The 27036-nt window shown below is 36.0% G+C and overlaps 1 protein-coding gene and 3 long non-coding RNA genes across 4 annotated transcripts; 3 read left to right on the top strand and 1 right to left on the bottom strand.

Annotated features, from left to right (window-relative positions):
• Positions 1-1804: 1804 nt before the first annotated feature.
• Positions 1805-5088, top strand: LOC103449592 (fasciclin-like arabinogalactan protein 16). The gene is made up of 2 exons (XM_008388920.4): positions 1805-3293; positions 4662-5088. Exons 1-2 carry the CDS (start codon positions 2000-2002, stop codon positions 4733-4735), a joined length of 1368 nt encoding a protein of 455 aa, XP_008387142.1. The 5' UTR covers positions 1805-1999; the 3' UTR covers positions 4736-5088.
• An 893-nt stretch (positions 5089-5981) lies between these two features.
• LOC139190078 (uncharacterized) lies at positions 5982-6634 on the top strand. Its single transcript, XR_011574077.1, has 3 exons — positions 5982-6098; positions 6248-6391; positions 6503-6634. It is a non-coding gene; the product is annotated as an uncharacterized lncRNA (long non-coding RNA).
• A 750-nt stretch (positions 6635-7384) lies between these two features.
• On the top strand, positions 7385-9419 carry LOC139190077 (uncharacterized). Its single transcript, XR_011574076.1, has 4 exons — positions 7385-7517; positions 7601-7764; positions 8260-8326; positions 9190-9419. It is a non-coding gene; the product is annotated as an uncharacterized lncRNA (long non-coding RNA).
• A 7503-nt stretch (positions 9420-16922) lies between these two features.
• LOC139190122 (uncharacterized) lies at positions 16923-19858 on the bottom strand. Its single transcript, XR_011574104.1, has 2 exons — positions 17715-19858; positions 16923-17197 (listed from the first exon to the last, which is right to left on the bottom strand). It is a non-coding gene; the product is annotated as an uncharacterized lncRNA (long non-coding RNA).
• Between the last annotated feature and the right edge of the window lie 7178 nt (positions 19859-27036).

The raw sequence follows: 27036 nt of genomic DNA, 5'->3' as shown, positions 1-27036 counted from the left end.
CCCGGGTCGATATGTGACAATTTGATATTAGAACCAATCTCTGCCCGGAAGTGTGCCGACGAGGACGTCGGGTCCCTAAGGGGGGTGGATTGTAACATCCCACATCGTCTAGATGAGTGGATCATGTAAGCCTTATATGTATATTCCCATCTCTACCTAGCACGAAGCTTTTTGGGAGCTCACTGGCTTTAGGTTCCATCGAAACTTAAAAGTTAAGCGAGTTCGGGCGATAGCATTCCCAGGATGGGTGACCCACTGGGAAGTTCTCGTGTGAGTTTCCAGAAACAAAACCGTGAGGACGTGGTCGGGGCCCAAAGCGGACAATATCGTGCTACTCAGAGTCGAGCCCGAATGTGGTGGGGGCTCGGGCCTGATTGAAAAAAAAAATTAAAACAAAAATACTCATCTTCTAAACTCTACAAAATTGAAATCAAATGAACAAAAATTCATAAATCGAGTCATACCTTAGTTGGAGGATTCAAAACTTCAAAATCACCATCCATCAATAGAAAAACTTATTTTTCTCTATTAGGGGTTTAGCCAAAATGAACGTAGAATAAGCAAAGAGTGATCGTATGATTTAATTATAGTGTTTGAGTTTATTGATAAATTTGAGTTTTGTTATTAATTTCATTTTGTAATCATGCAATAGAGTAAAATAGACAATGAACATTTAAAATTTTAAGTTAGATGTAAAAAGAGGTTGCATGGGTTTAAATAAAAATTTCCAAAATTAATTAATCTTTTATTACGAAGGAGTTTTAATTAATTTGTGTTTTTGCAGCATAAAATGACCTAATTAAGCATTTAAAACATGAAACATCTTGTTACTCCCTCAAACGACCCGTTACCAAAAAGAAACGAAAAATGAAAAAGATATAATGCAACGCAACGGTGTGAAGTTTGTATAGCGGACTTGTAGTTAAGTAGCACATTAAAGTAATTAGTTGCATGATAAATTTAATATATGTATGAAGTTTATAAATTGTTAACAAGTAACAATAATAACTTCTATATATGCATTACAACTATGGTAGATTTGGGTTATAAGTGGGCATGAGCTGACCTTTAACTCATAGTGCATGCGGTATACTCTTATGTAATCAATTTATCACGTGTCAATTGTCTATTGAATAACTGCACTTTTTGAATATATGACAAACTTTTGTTAGATGATGACGCCACTAAGACTATATCTTGGTTGCATGAGAGAATCTCTCATACTGTATCGCTTAAAAACTACCATGCGACTCTGTCGTCATGACCCACCACATCAACATATAACATATTTGGTATCAAATTTGCCTTGTACTCATAGATGATGGACAAACTAATGATGTATATTGAAAAATAAAAATAATTGTTTTTCCTGTAATTCAAAATATATAAATTGGATTAATACCATGCAATTTGGTTATAAACTGAGATATTAGTAAATAAAAACGTCAAATATGATGGAAAACGGTGCATGTGAGTAGTATGATCGCATCAAACAGAAAAAAAATTATATCTTGTTTCATTTGACAACCAAACACAGAACTCCCCTCTTTTTTACAACATTTTTCTATCAAACACAACAACTGGCGTGGCTTCGACTTCAACTCCAACCCTACCAGCTTCGCTTCACTTCCACACAACTCAACTATTCGAAGCCAAAGCTTTTAGAGAGAGAAGCAGCAGCAGCAGGTGCCAGGTGGTGAGTACTAGGAGAGAGAGAAAGCTAGAGAGAGAAAGAGGAAGTCTCCGCGTGGGGACCCCACCTCTAGCTGTCAATAAAATTAACTACTCATATCTCTCACCTTCTTCCGAAGCCTCTTAATCTCACAAACCCCAAACCCCAAACTCCTGTTATTCCTTCTTCTTCTTCCTCCTCTTCCACTTCTCTACTTCCACTTCCCACCGCCGCCAAACACTCCCACACCAAAACTCCAACTCCAACATTACCACCGCCAGCTACCCAGCAGCAAGTCCGACTTGTTCGCCGTATCTTTCGGGCGCCATGGACTCCCAGATCTATGGTCGCTGCCTCTTCTTCGTCTTAGCTCTCGTCCTCTCCGCCGCCGCCGCCACATTGCCATCCAACAAATCCTCCACCGCGGCGGTCAACTCCAACTCCGTTCTCGTCGCCCTCCTCGACTCGCATTACACCGAGCTGGCCGAGCTCGTCGAGAAGGCCCTCCTCCTCCAGACCCTCGAGGAGGCCGTCGGCAACCACAACGTCACCATCTTCGCCCCAAAAAACGAGGCCCTCGAGCGTCAGCTCGACCCGGAATTCAAGCGGTTCCTTCTCGAACCGGGCAATCTGAAGTCCCTCCAGACGCTGCTCATGTTCCACATTATCCCCAGCCGCATCGGGTCGGCCCAGTGGCCTTCCGGGTCGGGTCGCCACCACAAGACCCTCTCCGGTAACCATGAGCACATTCATTTGACAACCCACAAGCCCACCGGCCGCAAATCGGTTAACTCTGCGCAAATCATCCGACCCGATGATGTGACCCGGCCCGACGGCGTCATCCACGGGATCGAGGGCCTCTTAATCCCTCGCTCCGTCGAGGACGACTTCAACCGGAGACGGAATCTTCGGACCATATCCGCCATTCACCCCGAGGGAGCTCCCGAGGTCGACCCCAGAACCCACCGCTTGAAGAAACCGGCTCCTCCGGTTCCAGTCGGGGCCCCACCAGTTCTGCCGGTTTACGACGCTTTGGCTCCCGGCCCGTCTCTAGCTCCAGCTCCCGCACCCGGACCCGGCGGGCCCAAACACCACTTCGACGGCGAGAGCCAGGTGAAGGACTTCATCCACACTCTCCTCCACTACGGCGGATACAATGAGATGGCGGACATTCTGGTGAATCTGACGTCTTTGGCGACGGAGATGGGGCGGTTGGTTTCGGAAGGGTACGTGCTGACGGTGCTGGCGCCGAACGACGAGGCGATGGCGAAGCTGACGACAGACCAGCTGAGCGAACCGGGGGCGCCGGAGCAGATTGTGTACTACCACATCATACCGGAGTACCAGACAGAGGAGAGTATGTATAATTCGGTAAAGAGGTTCGGGAAGGTGCGGTACGACACGCTGAGGCTGCCACATAAGGTGGTGGCGCAGGAGGCTGATGGGTCAGTGAAATTTGGGCAGGGTGACGTTTCGGCGTATTTGTTTGATCCCGATATTTATACGGACGGGAGGATATCGGTGCAGGGGATTGACGGGGTGCTTTATCCTACGGAGGAGGAGGCCAAGGCGGAGAAGAAATCTGCACCGGTTGTTAAGGTTGCTGCTAAGCCCAGGAGAGGTATATTCAGTAACTTTTTTCTTTCTCTGCATCACTAATTTGCTTCTTGTTTTTAGATTCCTTGCTTAAAATTGGGTTTGCTAGTAATTAGGTTTGTAATGTGTGTCATAATTGATGAAAATATATGTTTTTAAAGCCAAAAAAACCCCTCTTCCACCCTTTCTCCTTCTGATATAGCACCTAAGAACCCTAGATTAGATCACACTCCCATCCTCCCCTGTTGATATCCTCGGTTCCAAAGCTTTTCGCGGACATCTCACGACGGTTGCTAGCAATTCCCGGAGCTGCATGCTTTGTTTTTCTGCGATTTGTTTGTTTCGTTTTTTATTGATTGATGTAATTCATGTTTGTTATTGTCGCGAGGGGCTGATAAAAATGCATTTGTTTTTTAGGCTAGGTTAGGAACTAGTAAACATTTCACTAGTCATTTTGTTTTGTTTTTTATTGATAGCGGAGTGGGTTGATTTCTGGAGAATCAGTTTACCACTGGGCTGGTACTAATTCATTCATAAAAAAAAAGGGGCAGCTTATTACATGCTAAATGCCACAAATGATTAGGAGTGATGCGATCATTGATTGATTAATTGAGGTTTTCTAAGATTTATCATTTGATTTATGGGCACGGGCATACCCAAGAAGGTGACACCCAACAACCCTACATATGTTGTAGTATTTCTTAACATGTAAACCATCTCAAACCATCTATCCGATTAAGATTTACATCAATCAACGGTTATCAATTCCCTACTTTTGCACGAGCAACACAAAGTATGACGCTTTTACTCGTGTTGTCTGTGCCGATATTAGGACATACCTAAGATTCTAGGGCTACAAATGTGACCATGGAGTTTCTTGGGGGTAGAAGGAGGAAGCTTGGAAGCTAGGGTTAGGCAGCAAAAACTGTCGGTGCAAAAGCATAAAAGTTTTGACATCACGGACCTTGGAGTGCAGGGGAGGAGAGGGACCCTTCCACCAATGGGTGTTCCGAATCATATGAAATGGTCTTATTCCATGTGACACCAGCCAAGCATTACCCAGCGGTGACCTAATGAGATATGACCCACCACACCACAGCCTGTCCCTTAATCTAATCTCTCCTACTAATTGAAAAGTCAGCTGGCAGGATTTGTTCTGTCATTCAAGCACATTACCTCCCCAGCTCAGTAGCTGACCGTCATATTATTTTTATTTAATTTTCCCCCTTTTTTTTGTATTTGTTTAATTTGTTTTAATTTTTATATTTTTGGATTGAATTTCATGCCTTTTTCCAAGTGGTGATTCCTTGGTATTTATTAAATATTTGCATGTGATATTACAGGTTTTATTCAGTTGACTTATATTTTTTCCGTTTTCGACATAAATTTTCAGGGAAATTGATGGAAGTAGCTTGTAGAATGCTTGGAGCTGTTGGACATGATTCACACTTCTCTACTTGTCAATGAAGATACTGGTCTCTCTCTCCCTCTCTCTCAAAATTACAATTTCTCCCCCGACGAAAGAAAAAAAAAGGATGAATATTTCACTGTAAACAGTTATCGATAATGGTAAATACCGTTCTTTCTTCTGCATTCGTTGTAATTTGTTTTTCGAAACACGTTTGGTTTTTTTTGGGGTAAAACAGAGTTTTGGTAAGCATGGCAGTGTAGGATGATCGATGATATGAGTCTGCATGTTATATAAATGAATTGAATAATGAATGAATGAATGTATAAGCAGAGGGAGCGTTTGGCTTGCGGGATTTCTTTGGATATCCCTCCCAAACAAAAGAATCTCCATATCCCTCTTGATTTCTCTCCCCCTGATTTGTTATCAAAACTGTAATTGCATACTCATTCTTTAATTATTATCTTAATTTTTTTCTGATTCTTTTGTTTTGGGTTACTATGTTTGCATGAACAACATCCTTTTTGTTCCATCGCTTTGCTTGTGAATCAAAACTTCAACCTGTTTGCTTGCGCATCAAACAACCAAAGTTCTTGTGTCCTTTTAGCACCGTCTGCCGATGTGTCACCACCCGAGCAATCCACCATTTGCATTAATACAAATTATAAACTCGGAATCCTCTACGGTGTAATTTTGTCTATGAACAAGAATCAAACCCACGTGAACTTTGAAACATGAAACTAACAATTTGACTTAGGCGTCGGATCACCTGAGACATGTGCACCACTTTTTGAATCTAACTACGCCGACCGGTCACTCTAGTTCACTGGCTGCTTATTGGGAAATTTTCATGCATACCACTAATTTTAAGCCACTATTTTTCCAACATACTGAGGTTGGACTTTTTGACAGGAGGAAGATACAAACTCTGACACCTCGATAAAAGAAGGGTGATTTTGTATAAAATCAATACAAAGTTACCATATTGACAGTAGATCAACAATTTTTATGTTAATTATAAATAGGTCAATCATGTATTCGTGACACTTAAATGTATTTAAAATAAACAAAAATTACAGAAACTGCCATTACAGCTGGCACCTACTTCAACTGACACCCAATTTCTCATATTTCCTAATTTTGTTTTTTACATTTAAATTCAGACACTGTGTTGTAGTGTCTATTTCATAGTTTTGTCTTTTTCATCACTCACATGCCCCATACATGCCCCTTTTTACATTTAGATTCAAACATTGTAATGCAGTGTCTGTTTCCTGGTATTGTTTTCTATTTCAATTTAGACACTGCGTTGAAGTGTCAATTTCCTGGTTCTATGTTTTTTCATCACTCACATGCCTTCTATGCTTAACACCTCGCACGACTCTTGATTTCTACATTTGGATTCAGACAATGCAACGCAATGTCCGTTTCTTATTTTGTTTTTTACATTTAGATTCAGACACTACAATGCAGTGTCCGTTTCCTGGTTTTCAATTATTGATCGTAGAAGTCTGTGTTTTCTGATTTTGAATGGCTAACCATAGTGTCTGTTTTCTGGTTTCGCACTGTAGGCATGTAAACAGTGGTGGAAAAAACGCGAACGTGTACGGAAACAGTTTCGTGAAAAGGGAGGAAAAGCAATCAAAATTGTCAAGCTCCAAGAATTTGCAAAACTGTTTCCTCTCTGATACATCAAGTCGACTACAAAAAAAAAAGTTTGCATCCTACTCAAGTTTCATCGTTGGTATCTAAATGTTTTCCTGATTTAATGAATTCTTTCTTCAAACATTGACTTTACAATATCATCACCCCATTGTGCTTTACAGATGTAAAGACCTTAAGAAGTTATAGAATTTCACAGCCCTTCATAGATGAGAAAAAAACATGTCTTTGATCTCTACAAGTCCCAACTAAACACCAGTAGTAGAGCCTTTGAGAATCGATGGCGCCGACTCCCAATTCTGCTAATTCCAATTTAATTTCAGAAGCTGAGGAGAGAGAGATGGCATTGAGTCCGTTGATACTGAAGGCAGTGATGGTGATAGCTGGGATGTGCATAGGCAAGTACATAGTGGGCCCACCTCTATACTGGCACTTCATGGAGGGCTTAGTCGTCGTCTCCCACTTTTCTTCTTCCTCCTCTTTCGCTTGCCCTCTCTACATTGGCGATTGCTCTTCTCACCATGTCCTCCATCCCCACGGGTAATGACATAAGGCATATATGGCATTTATTATTGACCTATCTCTAATTAATAAAAATATATCATTGATTAAGTTCAAAATAAAAATATGTCATTGATATATATATTAAATTATAAAATTTTTGTTGATTTTTTGGCTAAATTACCTATAAAAGAAATAGACTACGAATTAATTAGTTGGTATATGTCCAAACTTCACTCAAATTTCTTTGAGGTGTTATTATGTACTTGAAACTTAGCTACAAAAACATTAAGGTGTAAATAGCATTTTGCCATTATTTGTGTTGTAGTCTTTTTGTGACAGCCCGTTCTGGAAAATAATTTCCGTTGATGTGAAATTACTAGTTTACCCTTGGACTTGTATTTAAGTTGGATTTAATTAGAATTTCCTAAGGTTTTGAAACCACTTAGGAATTAAGAAAGACTAAATTTTGATTGGTTGGAGAGATTTGTTCCACACACTACACCTCACTTTCTCTCTCTCACTCCCGTGCCGTCTCTCTCTCAGACTCACACTCTCCCTCTTTTCCTCTCTTCTACGGACACAACCAGAATTCCTTGTAAACGTGATAGATCGAAGAAGAAAAATGGTACCATTGTGTTCCTAAGGTCCTCATGAGTTCAAAGGTACCAATTACAGGTAAGATTACCTTCAATTTCACGTCGAACCACAAAACCCGATTTGGGCTACTATTCATGCTCACGTAAAATGTTGATTTTTAGGGAATTTAAAGGACATAGGGAGCTTAAGGAGGTCCTTACGAAGCTCGGAGTACTTCGTTTGAAGAAATTGGACGTCGGAATCGTGAGAACGACGAGTTTTAAGGTTTGTGGGATTATTGAAGCTTTTTCGGACAGGATTCCGATGGTTTCAGAGCTCGAATCAGGTATGGTTTTGTTCGTTGTTGTGAGATCTTTAGAATGGTTCAAGTTTCATAAATTTTGGGTTAAAAACGAAGAAGATATAAAGAAATGAAAATTTCCTAGTTTCCGGCAACGGCGACGGTTGCCGAAGCTGAAGGTAGAAGATGATAGGATATTCCGTTAAGTTTAACAGAATATTCTAACGGCGTTAGGTCACGCTGTTAAGTTTTGTTAAAGAATAAACGGAATATTCCAGAATATACCTAACGGCGTCAGTTGACACCGTCAGTGTGCCTGGCACATGGCTGCGCGTGGGGGGATCGTCTGGTCGTGCCTTGGCCTGCGTGTGGCGGCGCGTGGGAGCTAAGAAAAATATTCTAAAAATTTGGGGATGATCCTGAGGTTGTGTAGGTCACTGTGGTATATTCATATACCCAAATTGAGCAATATATGAGAAGTTATTACCTATTGTTGGTTATGTGCGTTAAATAACGTTTATTCGGTTATTATGCCTATAGGTGAGACCTATTCTCAGGACGTGCGTAATCAATTGAGGCTCGGGGGCTACGACCCATCGACATATCTGTGAGTGGGCAGTTATTTTCAGTATATATATACACTTGATGTTTTTCCCAGAAAATGTATTTAAAGGAAATGTGATTTAAATGCCATGCTATGCCAATGCCTATATTTAATTTTTGTATATACATTATCATAATTATGCATATTGTTGCACGGTGTTGTGGAGGCCCAGGTAAGCTCAGGTGAGTTATGTTTTGATTATGTGAATTGTCAATGATGTGATATGTGATTGAATAATGTTGAGCTCATAAAACTGCACCTAGGGTGATTGTGATTTAGTCAGAGATATGAAGTACATGCCTGTTTATTATGTCACATCCCGCACCATATGCTCATATTGGATCCAATTTAGGTGTATAGTCTTGTCGTACAAACCTTATTTATGGTTCCGACTCGTAGGTGACTAGCAATTTATCGCCCGGCTATTATGTGAGAGGAGTATTGAGCATAATTATATTACACCCATTATCGTCGTACAGACCCTTGCATTTGGTTCTGACTATTGTGCAATATGTTGCCGTATAGGTCATTGTAGGGACTCCGGCTATAGTGACTTTTGAGCTATGAAATTCAGCCGTATAGACTACCTCTAGGGTTCCGGCTAACATGTTATATTTCTAAGAAATTATTCTTACTTGATTTGCTTACTCTATTATATCGTGACTTGGCATACATATGTTTATGATTATGTGAAGCACGATTGAAATGATATAATTACACATATATATTTATGTACATTCTTATATATTAATTATGGGAAAAATTATACTTGTTTTACGGTGAGGGATTAGTATATTCAAAGTAAAATAAGATTTCATGTAAATGTGTTTTACTAACCCACTCAACTTTGTTTTTCGCCCCTCCAGGTTTTAGTTAGCAGAGTTTGGTGGCCACGAGGAATTCAATGGTGTTCTGACATATCCCGAAAAAAGTAGGATTCACCTTCTGGTGTTGTATCTTAGTAATTGTCTTACTTGACTGCAACTAGACTTTCTTATTGCTCTGAAAGTGTATTTATACACTTAAACTCTCACTAGTATCCTTTCTTAGTTGGGATTGTTAGTCGCTTGGTTTTAAATTGTTAGTATTTCTCTTACTCTTGATCGCTTCCGCTTTGCGTTCATGGCTACGTCACTCTAACGTGACGACCAGCACGTCTCGACTCCGGTCAGGGTGTGTCACTTTTTTTGTCAATATTTCTTCCAAAAATAATAGAAATAAATGAATTGATCTTTTTGTTATATGAATTTAGACCTCAAATTTCTTTTGCATTAATTTAGAATAATGAGCTGGTGGTTGGCTACAGGATTTAAATCCAGGCACCACAAGTTGGTGGTGTTGCATGGTATGATTAGTTGGTATTATTTGTCACTGTGTAATCAATTGGGGAAAAAATAAATAAAAAGATTTTGGTCAATTATGGTAGTTGCTTAATTAAATAAAACCCCTTTTTTGAATGCTCATTAAATATCATAAGATTTCTTTTTGTTCTTTCTAATCAAACTTAAGCATACAAAAATCGATTTTTAAAAGGAAGATATTACAAAGATCCTTTAGATGTGGAATCATCACTCACTTGTCCCCACGTGGGACATGTAATTTTGCATTTTATTGTCAAAAAATGGAAGTGACTGTAACGGAAAGGGATCCTATCCGGATCCCTTCCTCCTAATCTATCAGATTAGGGAATTCATGCAGTTAAAAATTGATCTAACAGCTAAAGTTATTATAATTTTTAAAGTGAACACCTGTTTGTAGCCGTTAGATCAAATTTCAACGTCACGGATCCCGTGATTTGTTGGATTAGGAGGAAGGGATCCCCTTTCTGTAATATTATTCAATTCACCAATATCGATATTTTAAACACTGGCCACAATATACACATGAATCAAGAATTAATGATTAGATACTATGGAAACAATAAGTTTGTGATATGTGAGAAGAAAAACTTCTTTATAATGACAAATAATAAAATAAAACATTTCACTAGAAAGAATAAATTATACATAACTTAATTGAAATTTTAGTCATAAAAGCAGCACAAGTGTTATTGAAGTAAACTAACATCATAAAGAAAGAAATTAAAAAAAAAATTAAAGAATGCATAGTCTCATAGATATTTCTTGCAAACTTTTTGCAAATTGTCTGCAAACATTGGATATTTCTTGAAAATATTGAAAATATCGAGGAAATTGATTGATTTCTGGAAATATCGTGGATATGGGGTGAATTTTAGACTTCATCCTTTTTTTCCATATCGTTCCCTGGAATTTTTGGATATTTCCGTGAAAATATCAAGCATATCAAGGATATTTCAAACACTGGTTGTGGCTTCATATGACATTGCCTAACAAATAATTTTAAATTTCCATGTTTTTGAGCAAATTTCCATCATTTCCATCAAAGACAATCGATATCGATATTGATATATGATATATCCGTTGATATTTAAGCAAATTTGCCTATCGATATTTCCACCTATACCGATATTTTAAACACTGGTTACATCACATGTTTTATTTATCAACACCAACCCGAAAGCGGAAATTCGGCATTCACTCTATTGCAACATGTGTGTTAATTACACCACTTGACACACAGGGAGAAATTCATATAGGTATTGTTTGGTATGCAGACATGACGGGATAGGACGAGACTGAACAGAGAGGGAGCAAAGATGCCCTCAGATGGAAACAAGGAGGAAGAAGAAGGAGACGGAGATGTTATAATTTTGTGTTCCACGGATGTGGAACGAGTCGTTCCAGGGATGAGGCGGAACAAAAATTCACCCAAAATTCGTCATGTGGAACAACACGTTCCATTCGTTTTAGGCACACCAAACGTGGGACGGAATGCCTCATCTCACTCCGTTCCGTCCCGTCCCACGTATCAAATGGTACCATAGAGACCTCGGTGGTCTTGAAATCCTCAAGAAGCCAGAAACAAATAATGGTAAAGGTTTTTCAGGGATTGTTCGAATATCTTGTACAAAATTCATTTGTGTTCATCAAGTGTTCAATGGAATGTATGATCAACATATATTGTCAACGCTCGAAATGACGCGTCGACAACACTCGGCAATGGATCACGACAAAACTCAACATGGCTTTTCAGCAGAACTCGACAGATGTTCTGTTCTGCCAACATGCATGCATTATAGCTCGATAACATATAACATACACACCAAACACTCGACAAAATTTCCAACTGAAAAAAAAAAATAGAAAACTTCATTTTAATCCTTAAAAAAGATGAGTTTTAGATTATAACCATATGTAAGATTAAAATCCAATTTTAGTCCCTAGCACATTTAATCATATCATTTATTAGTTGTATTTTGATGTTTTATTTTATCCTTTTATTTTTATTTTAATGTATTAATTACATTTAAATTTAATTTTTATTTCATTCATCATAATATATTTTAATGTCTACATTTAGGCAACTAATTTTTTTATAATATATATTCCGATAACAATTTTGTATGTTCTTTATTTAGGTATATTAATACATTTGAATATTTTGGTATATCCATCGATACAAACATGTAGTTACATTGATTCAATATAATGCATTTCGGTCAATATAATGTATTTCGTTACGTACACTTTGGTACACACATTTGAGTATTAACTTTTAGGTACATTAATTCGGTTATTATATTTCGGTAAATACATTTAGGTACATACATTTTGGTATTGATATTTAGGTACATACATTTTTGGTATTGACATTTAGGTACATACATTTCGGTATTGACATTTAGGTACATTAATTCAATATAATACATTTCGGTACATACATTTAGGTTCATTATAATATATTTCGGTACAATCATGTAGGTACAAATATTTTGGTACAAAAAAGTCAATTTTATATATTTTGGCACAATCATTTCTGAACACTTATGTATTTATATTTACAAATTTTTTTTTAATATTTTCTCATTTACATTCATTTCTAATTAAAAAAAAACTAAATATGTGCATATTAATAAAATTAAAATTTAATATGGAGAGATTAAATAAAAATACACATTAAATAACAAAAATTGAATGTAAATTTTGATAAAAGTACACTCAAGGGATTAAATTGAATATTTAATCTAGCATCAAGTTTTTTTTTAAATTTTAATCTTTTACAAGGATTAATGTTCAAAAACCCCTAAAAAAAATAGTTTTGTTTTTCATTTTGTAAAATATTAATGCAAAAACACAAATTCATCGTTCACATTGTTGCAACACAGTGTGTTAATAACATCACGTGTCACATTAAAAGTGGTTTAGTCATTACTCATGGGCTTGTAGAAAGGAAAGTTCGATGCCCTTCAACTCGTGCCAATGAAGAAAGAAGAAAGAACAAAAACTGGTTTAAAGCTAAAGTCTACCTAAAGAATAAATATAAGAAACCCAAATTTCAGAGGAACAAAATGGGGTTTTGAACCGATAAATTCAACCTTTTTAGCATCATTCATCAGTGGCAGCTGCTACCGACCGGTCACCCTTCCAAGTTATGTAGTAGGACCCTGTAGCAATAGTCAAAGTTAGGAACAAATTTTTGTTTTAATTTCTTTGGGATATATCTGGTAAACGGATCGTGTTTATTATGTTCGAATTAATTTTGTGTCATATTTGTTATTATAGTGGGTTGTGTCATGTCAAACTCATTATCTTAACGAGTTCTTAAAAGGTGACCCAATCCGTGAACGGATAGTGTCGTTTCGTTTCGAGTTTACAGGTCATGCAATAAATTATCATGTCTAATGTCTAGACCTGGAAAACGGATCGTGTTTGTGTCATTTTTTTTGTCATACATGTTATCTTATCGATTTATTAACAGGTGACTCGATAACAACTCGACTCGTTGATGAATTGACCTGAAACATGTTATTTTCGTATCATTTTATATCGAGTTAACAGGTTGTTTAAAAAATTTCCAGACCTACTTTGAAAAATTAATTTAGAGACCATATTTATCAAAAAATGAAAATAAAAAAAGAACATCTTTTCCATTGGAAATTAGTTTTTTTTAAATTTTTTTTATGTATATTTGATTGCAAAAGTCTATTTAAAACTTTTCCCTTGTAAAAGTATAAAGAACAAATTGCAGTTTGATAAGATGATTTTTTTCTGATAAGAACTCCCTTTGATGATAAGAAAACACTTTGGTTTAATCCGTTGAAGTAGTCATTCTCACTTACTTGCTACTTACAGTTTAACACATGCGCATAAACTTGGCACATGTTTTTACTTTCTAATATGGGACAAGGCCACCATCAATTCTTACCTCTTTTAGACAATATCTTTTATTTTTGCCTGGAAAAAAAATTCCAAAATCTTTTCTCAAAATTCGACAAGCTGTACCCAGCAAGGGCAGTGAGAAATGGAATCAAGATCTCGTTTTATCGAACTTAGCTAGGGCTCCTTTGATTAGGGTCAAATCAAAGCCTTATTCCTTAGCCATTGATTTAATACACACACACACACTTACGTACATATAAATACCAAGATTTTGTAAAGCAAATGTTAAGATCCCAATAGGCAACTACATAGAACATCTCATTTATTAAAAATAACAAAATACATGCATGTAAATGTGTTGATTTGAAGACAAAGTCATAAGATGCAAACTAAATTTGTAAACAGTAATCGATAATGGTAAACACCGTTCTTTCTTCTGCATTCCTTGTAATTTGATTTTCGAAACACGTTTGGTTTTTTTGGGGTAAAACAGAGTTTTGGTAAGCATGGCAGTGTAGGATGATCGATGATATGAGTCTGCATGTTATATAAATGAATTGAAGCATGAATGAATGAATGTATAAACAGAGGGAGCGTTTGGCTTGCGGGATTTCTTTGGATATCCCTTCCAAACAAAAGAATCTCCATATCCCGGCCCTCTTGATTTCTCTCCCCCTGATTTGTTATCAAAACTGTAATTACATACTCATTCTTTAATTATTATCTTTATTTTTTTCCGATTCTTTTGTTTTGGGTTACTATGTTTGCATGAACAACATCCTTTTTGTTCCATCGCTTTGCTTGTGAATCAAAACTTCAACCTGTTTGCTTGCGCATCAAACAACCAAAGTTCTTGTGTCCTTTTAGCACCGTCTGCCGATGTGTCACCACTCTAGCAATCCACCATTTGCATTAATACAAATTATAAACTCGGAATCCTCTACGGTGTAATTTTGTCTATGAACAGGAATCAAATCCACGCGAACTTGAAGCATGAAACTAACAATGTGACACAGGCGTCGGATCACCTAAGACAGGTGCATCACTTTTTGAATAACTACGCCGACTGGTCGCTCTAGTTCACCGACTGCTTACCGGGAAATTTTCATGCACTACCACTAATTTTAAGCTACTATTTTCCAACATATTGAGGTTGAACTTTTTGATACAAGAGGAAAATTCAAACTCGACACCTCGATAAAAGAACTAGGCTACGAATTAATTAGTTGGTATATGTCCAAACTTCACTCAAATTTCTTTGAGGAGTTATTATGTACTTGAAATTTAGCTACAAAAACATTAAAGTGCAAATAGCATTTTGCCATTATTTGTGTTAGTCTTTTTTTGCCAATATTTCTTCCAAATAATAGAAATAAATGAATTGACCTTTTTGTTATATGAATTTAGACCTCAACTTTCTTTTGCATTAATTTAGAATATTGAGGTGGTGGTTGGCTACAGGATTTAAATCCAGGCATCACAAGTTGGTGGTGTTGCATGGTATGATTAGTTGGTATTATTTGTCACTGTGTAATCAATTGAGAAAAATAAATAAATAAAAAGATTTTGGTCAATTATGGTAGTTGTTTAATTAAATAAAACCCCTTCTTCGCATGCTCATTATATATTATAATATTATAAGATTTCTTTTTGTTCTTTCTAATCAAACTTAACCATATTAAACTCGATTTTTAAAAGGAACATATTCCCAAGATCCTTTAGATGTGGAGTCACTACTCTCTTGTCCCCACGTGGAACATGTAATTTTACATTTTATTGTCTAAAGGTGGAAATTGACCGTTATATAATGATGTTCATGGTTTTAATATTACTCAATTTACTCATGTTACAATACGTGTTTTATTTATCAATATTGATCTTAAAACTCAAACTCCGTCTTCACTATATTGCAACACGTGCGTTAATTTATTTGTGCTCATCAAGACCTTTCGGAAGCTAGAAACAAATAATGGTAAAGGTCTTCCAGATATTGTTCGAATGTCTAGTACGAAATTTATTTGTGCTCATTAAGTGTTCGATAGAATGCATGTTCAACATATCTCATTAGCACTCAGAAGGAAGCGTCGACATCCACAACAAGATGAGTCGGCAACACTCAATCTATCTATACAAAACTCAGCATGGCCTTTTGGAAGAGCTCGACATATATAGATATCAGTCGACATGCACGTATCATAACTCGATAGAATATGACAGGCATACCAAATGTTCGACGAAATGTCCAACTGAAAAAAATGATTTTGTTTTTCAATTTGTAAATATTAACGCAAAAACACAACTTCGTCGTTCACACTGTTGCAACACATGTTTTAACAACACATGTCACATTTAAAGTGGTTTAGTCTTTACTCACGGGCAAGTAGAAAACAGAGTTTGATGCCCTTCAACTCGTGCCTACGAAGAAAGAAGAAAGAACACAAAATGGTTTAAAGCTAAAGTCTACCTAAAGAATAAAGATAAGAAACTCAAATTTCAGAGCAACAAAATTTCAACCTTTTTAGCATCATTGATTGATCAGTGGCAGCTGCTACCAACCGGTCACCCTTCCAAATTATGTAGTAGGACCCTTTAGCAATAGTCAAAGCTAGGAACAAATTTTTGTTTTAATTTCATTGAGGTATACCTAGAAAACGGTTCGTGTTTATCTTGTTCGTGTCATTCTTGTGTCATACTTGTTATTATAGCGGGTCGTGTTGTGTTATCTTAATGGGTTCTTAACAATTGACTCTATAACGACCCGATTCGTTAACGGATCGTGTCGTTTTATGTCAAGTTACAGGGTCATGTAAGAAATTTTCATGTCTAATGTCTAGACCTGGAAAAGGGTCGTGTTCAGGTCATTTTTTTGTTACACCTGTTATCTTATCGAGTTCTTAATGCCTGATCTTGATAACGACTTGACTTGTTGACAGATTGACTTGGAAACTGTTATTTTTGTATCATTTTATGTCGAGTTAACGAAATGTTTACGAAATTTCAGGGCCTACTTTGGAAAATTAATTTACAGACCATATTACCAAAAAATGAAAATAAAAAGAAACACCATATTTTCATTGGAATTTAGTTTATACTAGCTGTTGATGCACAAAATCAGCGAGGACTTTGGTACAACAGAAAGTGTTAAGTTTGTGACCTTCGCTAGATTGCTCCGGTCACTAGTATGGATAAGTATGTAAATGGATAGAGATAGGGAAGCAAACACAAGATGTATGTGGTTCACCCAGATTGGCTACGTCCACGGAGTAGAGGAGTTATCATTAATTGTGAATGGTTACACAAGTACATAGGTTCAAGCTCTTCTTTAATGAGTACTAGTGAATGATGTAGTATAAATGACATTAGGAAATATTGTGAGAGAATGATCTCTATTTATAGAAGAGAGTTTCTAGTTTCATTCTAACATTGACATGTGTCGTGTTGTGATTGGCTTCTGATGTTGACACGTGTCGCGCTATGATTGGCTTCTGATGTCGACACGTGTCGCATTGTGATTGGCCTCCTGGTTGGAGGGAAACTCTTCTGGGTCTTTGACAGTATAACGTTGACCGGTGCTCAATAGTTTCGGGATTGGTCAAGTATGGTACAAACACTAGCAAAAATTGTCTGCGCGATGCTGCGAGTTTCAAATGCAACCAGTTCTTGCAATCAGTAAATATGATTGCGAAATTGTCAATAGTAAAAAATAAACATGTTGGCCAGGATAGTCAAATTTTATTAGTTTACTCTAAATGACTTCAACTTCTCCAAAAGGTTTGCTTCTAGACTCTTACATATCACTCAATACTTTTGTTAATTGGCCTTAAACTCTTAGTAAAAAAAATTAGGCAACTCTAATTAACAACTGCTAATCAAACTGCAAAAACAAGATAGTGTGCTTCAACTGTGTTCAAACATCTGAATCAATAGATTCAAAGGTCTTGATATGCATTATTAACCAAAGGCATCCATTACATTTGAATAAAAATTTCCCTAATGGGCCGCAATGCAAATACAATTTGAAAGATCAAATTCAAACATTGAAGCACTCAAGCACTCAAGCACTCAAGCAATTTAGGTAATGCTTGAAAGATGAAATTCACACACTAAAACCACTCTGCAACAGATTCACATGAGTCACAGTAGGAACTTACCAACCAAAACTATACCACAGCCAAACGCTAGGTCATTTCCATTAGTTAAGTAGATTAGACATAGCTGCATTAACATTGAAATAAGGGAAATAAATCAGTAATCTTAATTTTTTTTAAGGAACTCAAAAATATTTCCCAACTTGCTTGTTTTCCTTGCATTAAAAATTATAAGCACAGAGTGGAATGGATGTGTCCCAACAAATAATGCAAAAATCAATAATAAAGATTTTTAAATAAATTTTGTGGTTAATGTGTATAGCAAGTGCATTAGAAAATCAAATCTTGAATATAATACAGCGAACATGGCTCTGCGAGTAGCCCACTTCAAGCACGATGGAACTCTGATGTGACTGTCGCATCATGCCACCTATAGAAAATACCAATTGATAAAGAGTCAATATTCAATAAGTTTATCTCACAATTATTTGATTTAAACTGATTCTTTTCATATGGTTCATCACATAAGGGGTTTCTGAGTAATCCAAACAATTAAGCTACTGGCAGGATTTGGAGATAAATCTCAGAACGGTATGCAATTCAATGACAACTGAAAGGGCTTAAAGGGAAGTAGTGGTACTGGTGATATTAGGATACAATCATAAAAGTATTGAAATGCTTAGCTTTTAGTTTAACACATTTTTCTTCTTTAGAGAAGAGGCAGGGGAAAGCAATAGGAACAGTCTGATAGGTTCTAAGTTTTATACATACATACATATATATATACACACACACACCAATATTCATTGACCATAAAGTATTACATGCAACTCAAAAACTAAAAATAAGAGAGAGACTTGGTGGAAAACCCGAAATCCCTTACCCAAAAAACTCAATGTGCAATTAGATCATCAAGCTTCATGTCATATTGTTTTTCGTTTAAGAAACCCTTCTTCCAATTCAAGTAATACCAATTTAAGTTTATATACCTTAAATATTCAGAATAAATAATTTGGAAATAGAAAAAAACATAAACATAATCATACCTGGAAAGTGATGGCAAAAGTATTATATCAGCCAGAAAAACCTTGCAAAGAACAAAAATTCCACAAAACTAGTATATTAGCACTTCCTGCAAAACCCCAAAATCAAAAATTGGAAAAATAAAATTTGATAACATAATACAAATTCGTATCTGTTAGAGTAGACTCCATTCAAATTAGAATAATTAGGTTTAGGATAAGAGTAAATTGCAGCAATGGTCCCTTAACTTTAACTCAATTGGAGCAATGGTCTCTCAACTAAAATTTCATTACCATTGGTCCCTTAACTTATCAAAACGTGCAACTATGATCCTTGAACTAAAAATTCCTTACCATTGGTCCCTCAAGTTTAATCTAATTGGAGAAATGATCCCTCAACTTTAACCCAATTGTAGCAATGGTCCTTCCAACATAACTCGTTTTGACAAAATTCGGACGAAGTTGACAAAATGGACTATAGCTACACGTTTTGATGAGTTGAGGGACCCTAATTGTAGCAATGGTCCTTCCAACATAACTCATTTTGACAAAATTTTGACGAAGTTAAAGAAAATGATCATAGCTACACATTTTGACGAGTTGAGGGACCAATGGTAATGGATTTGAGGGTATGAGGGCTTGAGGGGTTTTGCGGTGGCTGTGAGCGAGAGAAAAAGGAAGCGAGGGTTGATGGCAGTGAAAAGGTAAACGGAATGGAGAGATGAGGAGAGGAGAAAAGAGAAGACCGTAGAGAGAGAAATGGAAACGGAAGGAAAAGTCGAGAAGAAAGTCTGAGCGGAGCCTTCAACGATGATCGATGTGTGGCCAAGAAAGAAAGAAGTGGAAGCCGAAAGAAAACATCGAGAAAAAGAAACAAAATAGAGGGTTAAACTATGAGCTACCCGTGGCAAAAAAGGGCAAAATCGGAATTTTGCTGTACCAAGCAAACAACAAAACGTGGGATTAGAAGAAACAAAGGGCATTTCCATCATTTAATTGTTCACGAACAATGAAAAATAGTGCCATCCGAACTGAGTTTTAGTATATGTATAATGGGGTGTGCTATCCACACACCCCATTTTACTTTTCACACATCTTTTGATAATTTATATTCATTAATCTTCTTCAATTCATTTGATCTGACGACCAAAAATTGAAAAGGTGTGTGAGAAGTAAAATGAGGTGTGTGGATATCACACCTTATGTATAATATATTTGATTACCAACAAAAAAAGTCAAAGCTAGAGATGTACTTGGTTAAAGTTATGCTTAGTAGAACCATTAGGCTAACACAGACAAGGATCCTATCCGGATCTATTTTGTGGGGATCTTAAGGATCCTCATATTCTAACCGTTCATCGTACATTGTACGACCAGTTTTCGTCAGGTACTATTTGTGTTTAATTTTAAATAAAAAAGTCAAATGATTTTTGGCCGCACGATGTACGATGAATGGCTAAAATGTGAGGATTCCTAGGATTCCCACAATTTAGATCCGGATGGGATCCAAATCCATGCTAATACACTAAATTATTTGACATTTGGCATTTCTTTTGACATCACAAACTAGTTGTTAAGGGGTTCATGTTAGCCAGATTTTGACCTAATGAAAGCTTAAACTTTATTAAACATGTGGCCAAACATTGTTAGAACAAATTAAAAAAAAAAAACTAAATCAAAAGCAGAAAAACAAAAGAGCAACTCTCTTATATTTTATTTTCTTTATCTTTTTCATTAAGGTGTGTTAAACGATTTTTTTCTATACATAAATGATAAAAGGTAGGCTCTACAATTTTCAAAGTAAAATTGGTGAGTCCATCTACTCTTTCATATCTTTTGATGAATTTTGTTTAACCAATTTTGACCTAAAATGTTAAAACTCCGTGTTGTGTCGATGTTAACATAGATAGCTGTTATTAGTACTGCAAAAGCGTATTGAAAACTTTTCCCTTGTAAAAATATAAAGATCAAATTGCAATTTGATAAGACATTTTTTTTTGGTGTTCTGATAAGAACTCTCTTTGATGATAAGAAAACACTTTGGTTTAATTCATAGAAAGTAGTCATTCTCACTTACCTGTTACTTACAGTTTAACACATAAGCATAAATTTGGGACAAGTTTTTACTTTCTAAGATGGGACAAGGCCACCATCAATTCTTACCTCTTTTAGACAATATATTCTATTTTTGTCAGAAAAAATTCCAAGATCTTTTCTCAAAATTCGACAAGTTGTACCCAAGGGCAACTCTAGGCAAGGGCAGTGGGAAATGGAATCAAGATCTCGGTAGGGCTCCTTTGATTAGGGTCAAAGCAAAGCCTTATTCTTGAGAGATATATACATATATAAGGTCTAATGATAATAACGATGAAGATAATTAAACCAAGGGCAATGATGATCATAATTGAATGAACTGTTAATTGAATTATTGGTAATTTGATGTGGAGGATAACCAAGATTAAATATGCCATAAAACCCACTGTTGTAAACAAATAGAAAGCATTGAACAAATGATTGGTCTGTGTTTACCTTGAATTTAAGATATTCGGTGAATTGACTGTGAATAAGGATTTTATGTCATTCAAAATCAGTTGTTATGAAAATATTCTTCATAATAAAAATAATGAATTCAAAATAATGATGCAAATATAATTTGAAATTAAGTTTTATTGCAAAACTTATACTGGAACTTACAATTGATTTACTGACGATTGAGTTAGCAAATAGAAAATGGCTGATGAAAAGGATATTGGTGCACGCAAACATCCTTGACACTTGAAAATTAGAAGTGTTTACAATTTTTTATTTCCTTGGGTACAATGTGAACTCAAAGAAAGCTTTTACTGAAAAATTGTGGAAATTCCAAACTTGAAGTCTTCTCCAACTGATTCATCTTCATATAGACTTGGAAAAGAAACTTGAATAATTGATTGCTTTACTGTGGAAGCACGAGATGAATGGTGAATTGCTTTTACTGTTAATGGATAGTGGTCTTGTTGGAAGAATTGCTACTTTTACTGTGCAATGTGCAGGTGATTGAGTGATTCCTTGCAATGTCGGAATTATTGATGGAACTTTGTCTGAAAATTTCACATGGTGACTTTGGCTTCACATGGTGATTTTGAAAAGATGGTAATTGTCATGGTGACTTGAAGACTTTAATTTTCACATGGTGATTAACTGTGTTCACATAGATTTATGCAAAAAGGTCTTGGGTATCTTGGTAGTCGACCCATTTGGCTGACTGTGTCTTTTGGCTTGCTGAGTTGGCTGGTTGCTATGAGGATGCGTCTAAAGATTCGAAGTCTACGACTTCTTCTTCTTCAGTATGGAGCATCACTGCCTCTGCAAATAATTGGTGAGTTAGGTCTTTGAGTTGGGTGGCTTTTTCTTTGCTTTTTGAGCTAGTTAACTTGGATGGCTTGGCTCTTCCATTGAGTGATGATGATGGACTAATGCCTGATAATGATTGTTCTGGTATGGCTGGCAAAGATGGTTGTGCTAGTTGCGTCGGAATAACTAGAGATGGAGTAATGGGAAATTCTGTGAGGACCAGACTGATGGTCTTTTGATGGTTGAATTTATCTCACCACTTCACTAATCTAATTCTATTGACTTCACCGGTTTCGACTTCATGATCCATAGGACTTTGTATCTAGCCATGAAAATTGGGAGAAGTGTAATTCTGTAGTTGAATCGGCTTCTGTCAAATTTGTTTTGGAAACTAGCATAGAGGACTTGCATAAGCTCTTATGGTATGAGACTAGTTGTTGGGCCTTGAATTGACCACCATTTAGGGAACCATGTAGGAAAATTTAATTTAAAACTCTTGTTAAAATTAATGAACCATGAATGACTAAAGTCTTCTGTTTGATGGAGAAAGATGTTAGTCCATGCATCAATGTTAGTCCATGCATCAATGTAATCAAAGTAATTGTAATGGTTATTGAGAATTTGAACATATTGGGTGTGAAGGGGTTTGCTTTTGTAAATGGGGATTCCCCAATCTGATTTGGTTAAAAATTTTCCAATGTAAAAAGAATGGTAGAGGATTTCGTTTTCATGGTTTTTGTTTTAGAGATGTTTGATTGAAATTGACTCGGTTTCACTAAGAATGGCTTGATAGTATTTCAGTGTCTTATGTGGTACTGTAGGATGATATGGAAATTGGGTGGAAAGCTGTTTTGGCTAATTTTTCTGGTGCTTGTTCTTGATTGAGATTGAAAGGGATACTGAAAAGATATTCACTGGGATTTTTCTTGACGTATGGTGATGTTTTGGTATAACTAACTGGTTGTGATGATGATGATTGGTATGTTAGGGTTGAATAAAGATCATATTGACTGACTAATGTTGTTTGGTAATTGGGACGTGGTGATTGGTAATTTGGCCTAAGGTTTCCTATTGTAGAACCTAAGAGAGTGAAACGGTTGGTAATGGCTAAGGCCGATGAAGAATCTGGGCCTGATTCTTGTTTTACTGGTGGTGGTGATAGAATGGCTGGAAGCCTCATCTGATCAGGTCCTCTTGCTGTCATTATTCTCCTACAAAAATTCTATGGTTAGGAAATCAAGGATGCAATTTTGACCTTTGATGTATTCGATTTCAAAATAAAAATACTTAATATTGCTTGCCATCGTGCAAAAAATTGTTTCGATGCAATGTTTTGAACTTCTTTTTGTAAAACATGTTTTGCAGATTTGCAATTAACTCTGACTAAAAATTTTTGATTTAATAAATCATCTTTGAATTTACCAATACATAATACCATAGATAATATTTCTTTCTTAATAGTACCATAATTACTTTGTGTTGGATTCCATACTCCTGAATGGAAACGAACAATTTGTTCAGGAGATCAGGAGGAAATTGACTGTTTGATAATACCTTCGTAACCAATTTCAGAGGCATCAATTTCAACAATTTTGAATCAATTGGGAGTTGGAATGCCAAGACAAGGCAAAGTCTTAACATGTGATTTAATTTGTTTGACAATGGAAGTATGAGTATTGGACCAAGGTGAAGAATTTTGTTTTAGAAGATCAAACAGGAGTTTGCATTGTTGCCTAAGATGAGGATAAAATTCTGCAACATAATTTAAAGATCGTAGAAATCTCTGTAATTGGGTTTTGTCAATGATTTCATCTGGGAACCACTACTACAAAATTATCTATAACTGATGGTTCAAAAACCGACAAAAAACGCATATTACTGTCGGATTTTAAGCAAAATCCGTCAGAAAATGATGCAGTGGTGGATATAATAACTGACAGATTTGCCAACGTTAGAAAATGAATTTTCCGACAGAAACTACTCCCAAATCGACAGAAATCCTGTCGGTTATAGTCGACATGATATATATTTATAATAAATAACTAAAAGAATTTCTGTCGGATAAAACCAACAGAAAAGAAATAACCGCCAGGACTTCTGTCGGCTATAACCGACAAGAAATTTATTATAAGAAAAAAAAATTGTTGGATAAAACCGACAGAACATATATTAATAATAAAAAAAAATATTTCAACGTTTTCCATATCCCCTGCATTCACCATCCGAAACCTCACCGGAGCTCGATCTCAAAAAATATTTCTACATTTTCCATATCCTCGTCGCCCGTTCGCTCTCCAAGTGGTTATACCTTCCAAATTGACAGATCAAGGCATTTGAGATGTGTCCTGCCTTCTGTCCAAGGGATCTCCAGTTTAAGCGTTCTTTCTCTCGGATCTGTCATGGTTTCGAGTGTTCTGCACACATACCATACCATTATAATTACATGTAGCGAGAGATCAGTTATGGAGACTAGTAATTTTACCCTTTATGTCTTGGATCTGAGCCGTTTGAATGTTGTTCTTTATTTTCTTTAGGTTTCGTCGGCGAACCCACATCCTCGCAAATGAAGCAGATCATCATGAGTTAATGTTCCTCTTTTCCGAAAAAAAAAATCAACAATTGTGCACCTATTAAACAAGGCCAGGGATGAAGATTACCTTTGTGGGAAGATTTGAGCTTCAAATGTGCTACCATTTCCATGGCAGAGGCGTTGGTTTTGGGGTTTTTGCAAAGGAAAGTGCGTGTGGTTGTGTTGCTGGGAGAGAAAAGGTCTCGCACTTGTGTGTGGCTGAGCGGCATAGGGGTAAGGGTCTGAGAGAACAGAGAGAAGGCGAGCTATTTTTCATTTTGGAAAGAAATGGGTCTGAGAGATCAGAGAGAGAGAGAGAGATGCGCCATATGTGAGAGGGGCCTTAGGGTTTCTAAATGAACACTCTGAAATGGAGCATATTTTAGTTTTTATTTTAGAATCCTAAGGAGCTCCATACTCGGATGCATGACAAGTGTGTAAATCTGGAGCTTCCTTTATCTGCCCGAGCGGGGGTTTTGAAATGAAGTGGTATGGAACTATTTGGCTCTGGGCTCAAGGCAGGAGACATAATCCTATGTCTCTAGGGTTGCGAACTGAGATCCTCCCCATTGCTTTTGTATGTTAGGTTGTCTATTTATTTATTTATTTAAAATATTTGTTTATTTATTTATTTATTTTTAATCAATATAACATTTTAAAATAATAAAATTTTCATTTCTGTCGGTTATAACCGTCACCATTAACTTAAAAACCGCCAGAATATGTCAAAAATATTTAAAAAAAGGATTAAAAAATTCTGTCGGTTATAACCAACAATATTTTTTTGATATCCGCCAGGAATTTATGTCGGATATAACCGACATGATTTTCCTAATATCCGCCACAAATTAAAAGATGTGTCGGATATAATTTATCCGACATGATTTTTCTAATATCCGCCACCATCATCCGCCAGCTAAAGCTAATATTGTAGTAGTGAACTTATCTGCAAATTGAATTACTCTATCTATTGGTTGATATTGTATCCTAAAAACCTAATTTTGGTTTGGAATAACGTAATTTTGGTTTATGAAACAACTAACCCATTTGACTTAATTATCCTACCAAACATATTTAAGTGTCCAATGCTCATCTATTGATTTGGAATAAATGAGAACATTGTCAATATAAACAATTAAGAAATGACTGTATTGATTAAATATTTCATTCATGATGTTCTGAAATTCGTTGTGTGCATTTTTAAGATCGAATGACATTACATTACATTCATAATGACCGAAATGACTGACAAATGCAGTTTTGTATTTATCATTCTCATGAATTTGAATCTGCCAAAATCTAGATTTCATGTCGTATTTTAAGAAGATTACAACTTGACTAAGTCTTTTAATTAAGTCTCTTTGGTTAGGAATTGGATATCGTATTCATTCTAGGACTTCATTAAGAGGTTTGTAATTAATGACTAACCTAGGCGTTCCTCTTTCTAATTCAGCATTCTTTTGGACATAGAAAGCAGGACAAGACCAGGGTGATTTGATTTTCCTAATGATTCCTTTATTGAGAAGTTCTTGAATTTTTGTTTTGCAGAATTCCATAACTTCTTGACTCATTTGAATTGGTTTGGCTTTTGTTGGAATTTTCTTTTCATTAAATTCCTTATTATAAGGACGTTTAACAATGTATTGTTTTCTATGCCATAAAGCATTGGGAATGACAGAACAAATTTCCTTAACAAGTTTCTTTTGAAAGTTGTCAATGGTTTGTAACAAAGATTTGTTTGTTAATTGTTCTTCGATTCTTTTGTAATTAATTTCTTCTTTTAAGAAATTAATTTGTTGTGATTTTTTGGTGACTAGATTGATGGTTTTCGAGATACTATCTTTTTGTAATTGTCTTAATTTTTTGAGATCTGTTTTTGTGCAGAACTCAAATGTGATTTTTTTGTCCTAACATTTTGGTGGTTATACAGTTATGGTGTACCTGAAAAGGATATAGGAGAGCTATAAATGGGAGACCTAAAATGACTGGGTTTGAAATGTTTTTTTTTATCAAAACAAATGGAGTTTTAAAACAAACATTGTTTTGACAAACATGGACTTTTGGGATTTCATATTTTAACTGCATTGGTGACTAATTTGCTGCACTAAGAATTTATGTTGATTTATGGAACTACTTAGTGGGAATTAAACCTTCTTAAATACAATACAAGTCTGCACCTAAGTCAATTAAGGCAATTATTTCTAACTGGAAATCTTCAATTATTATTTTTATTTTAGAATACCATTTCTGGATCCTAATTTTTTTGTAGTAATCCTAAAACTAGGTTTTCTCTTGGATTTTCTATGAACTTGGATTCTGATTCTTAGTCTGAGGAAGAATTATTGTGTTCTTCATCATTATTGCTAAAGAGTGCTTGTGTTTGGATACTACTGAGATGTGAGCGAATTTCTATGTTTTATGATTTTAAGGACTTAATTTCTTCCTTAATTTTGTTGACTTC

The sequence above is a fragment of the Malus domestica genome, chromosome 12 (genome assembly GCF_042453785.1).
Source record: "Malus domestica chromosome 12, GDT2T_hap1".
Classification (NCBI taxonomy): domain Eukaryota; kingdom Viridiplantae; phylum Streptophyta; class Magnoliopsida; order Rosales; family Rosaceae; genus Malus; species Malus domestica.
Note: the sequence above shows the minus strand (reverse complement) of the source record. Positions and strands in the feature narration are given on the sequence as shown.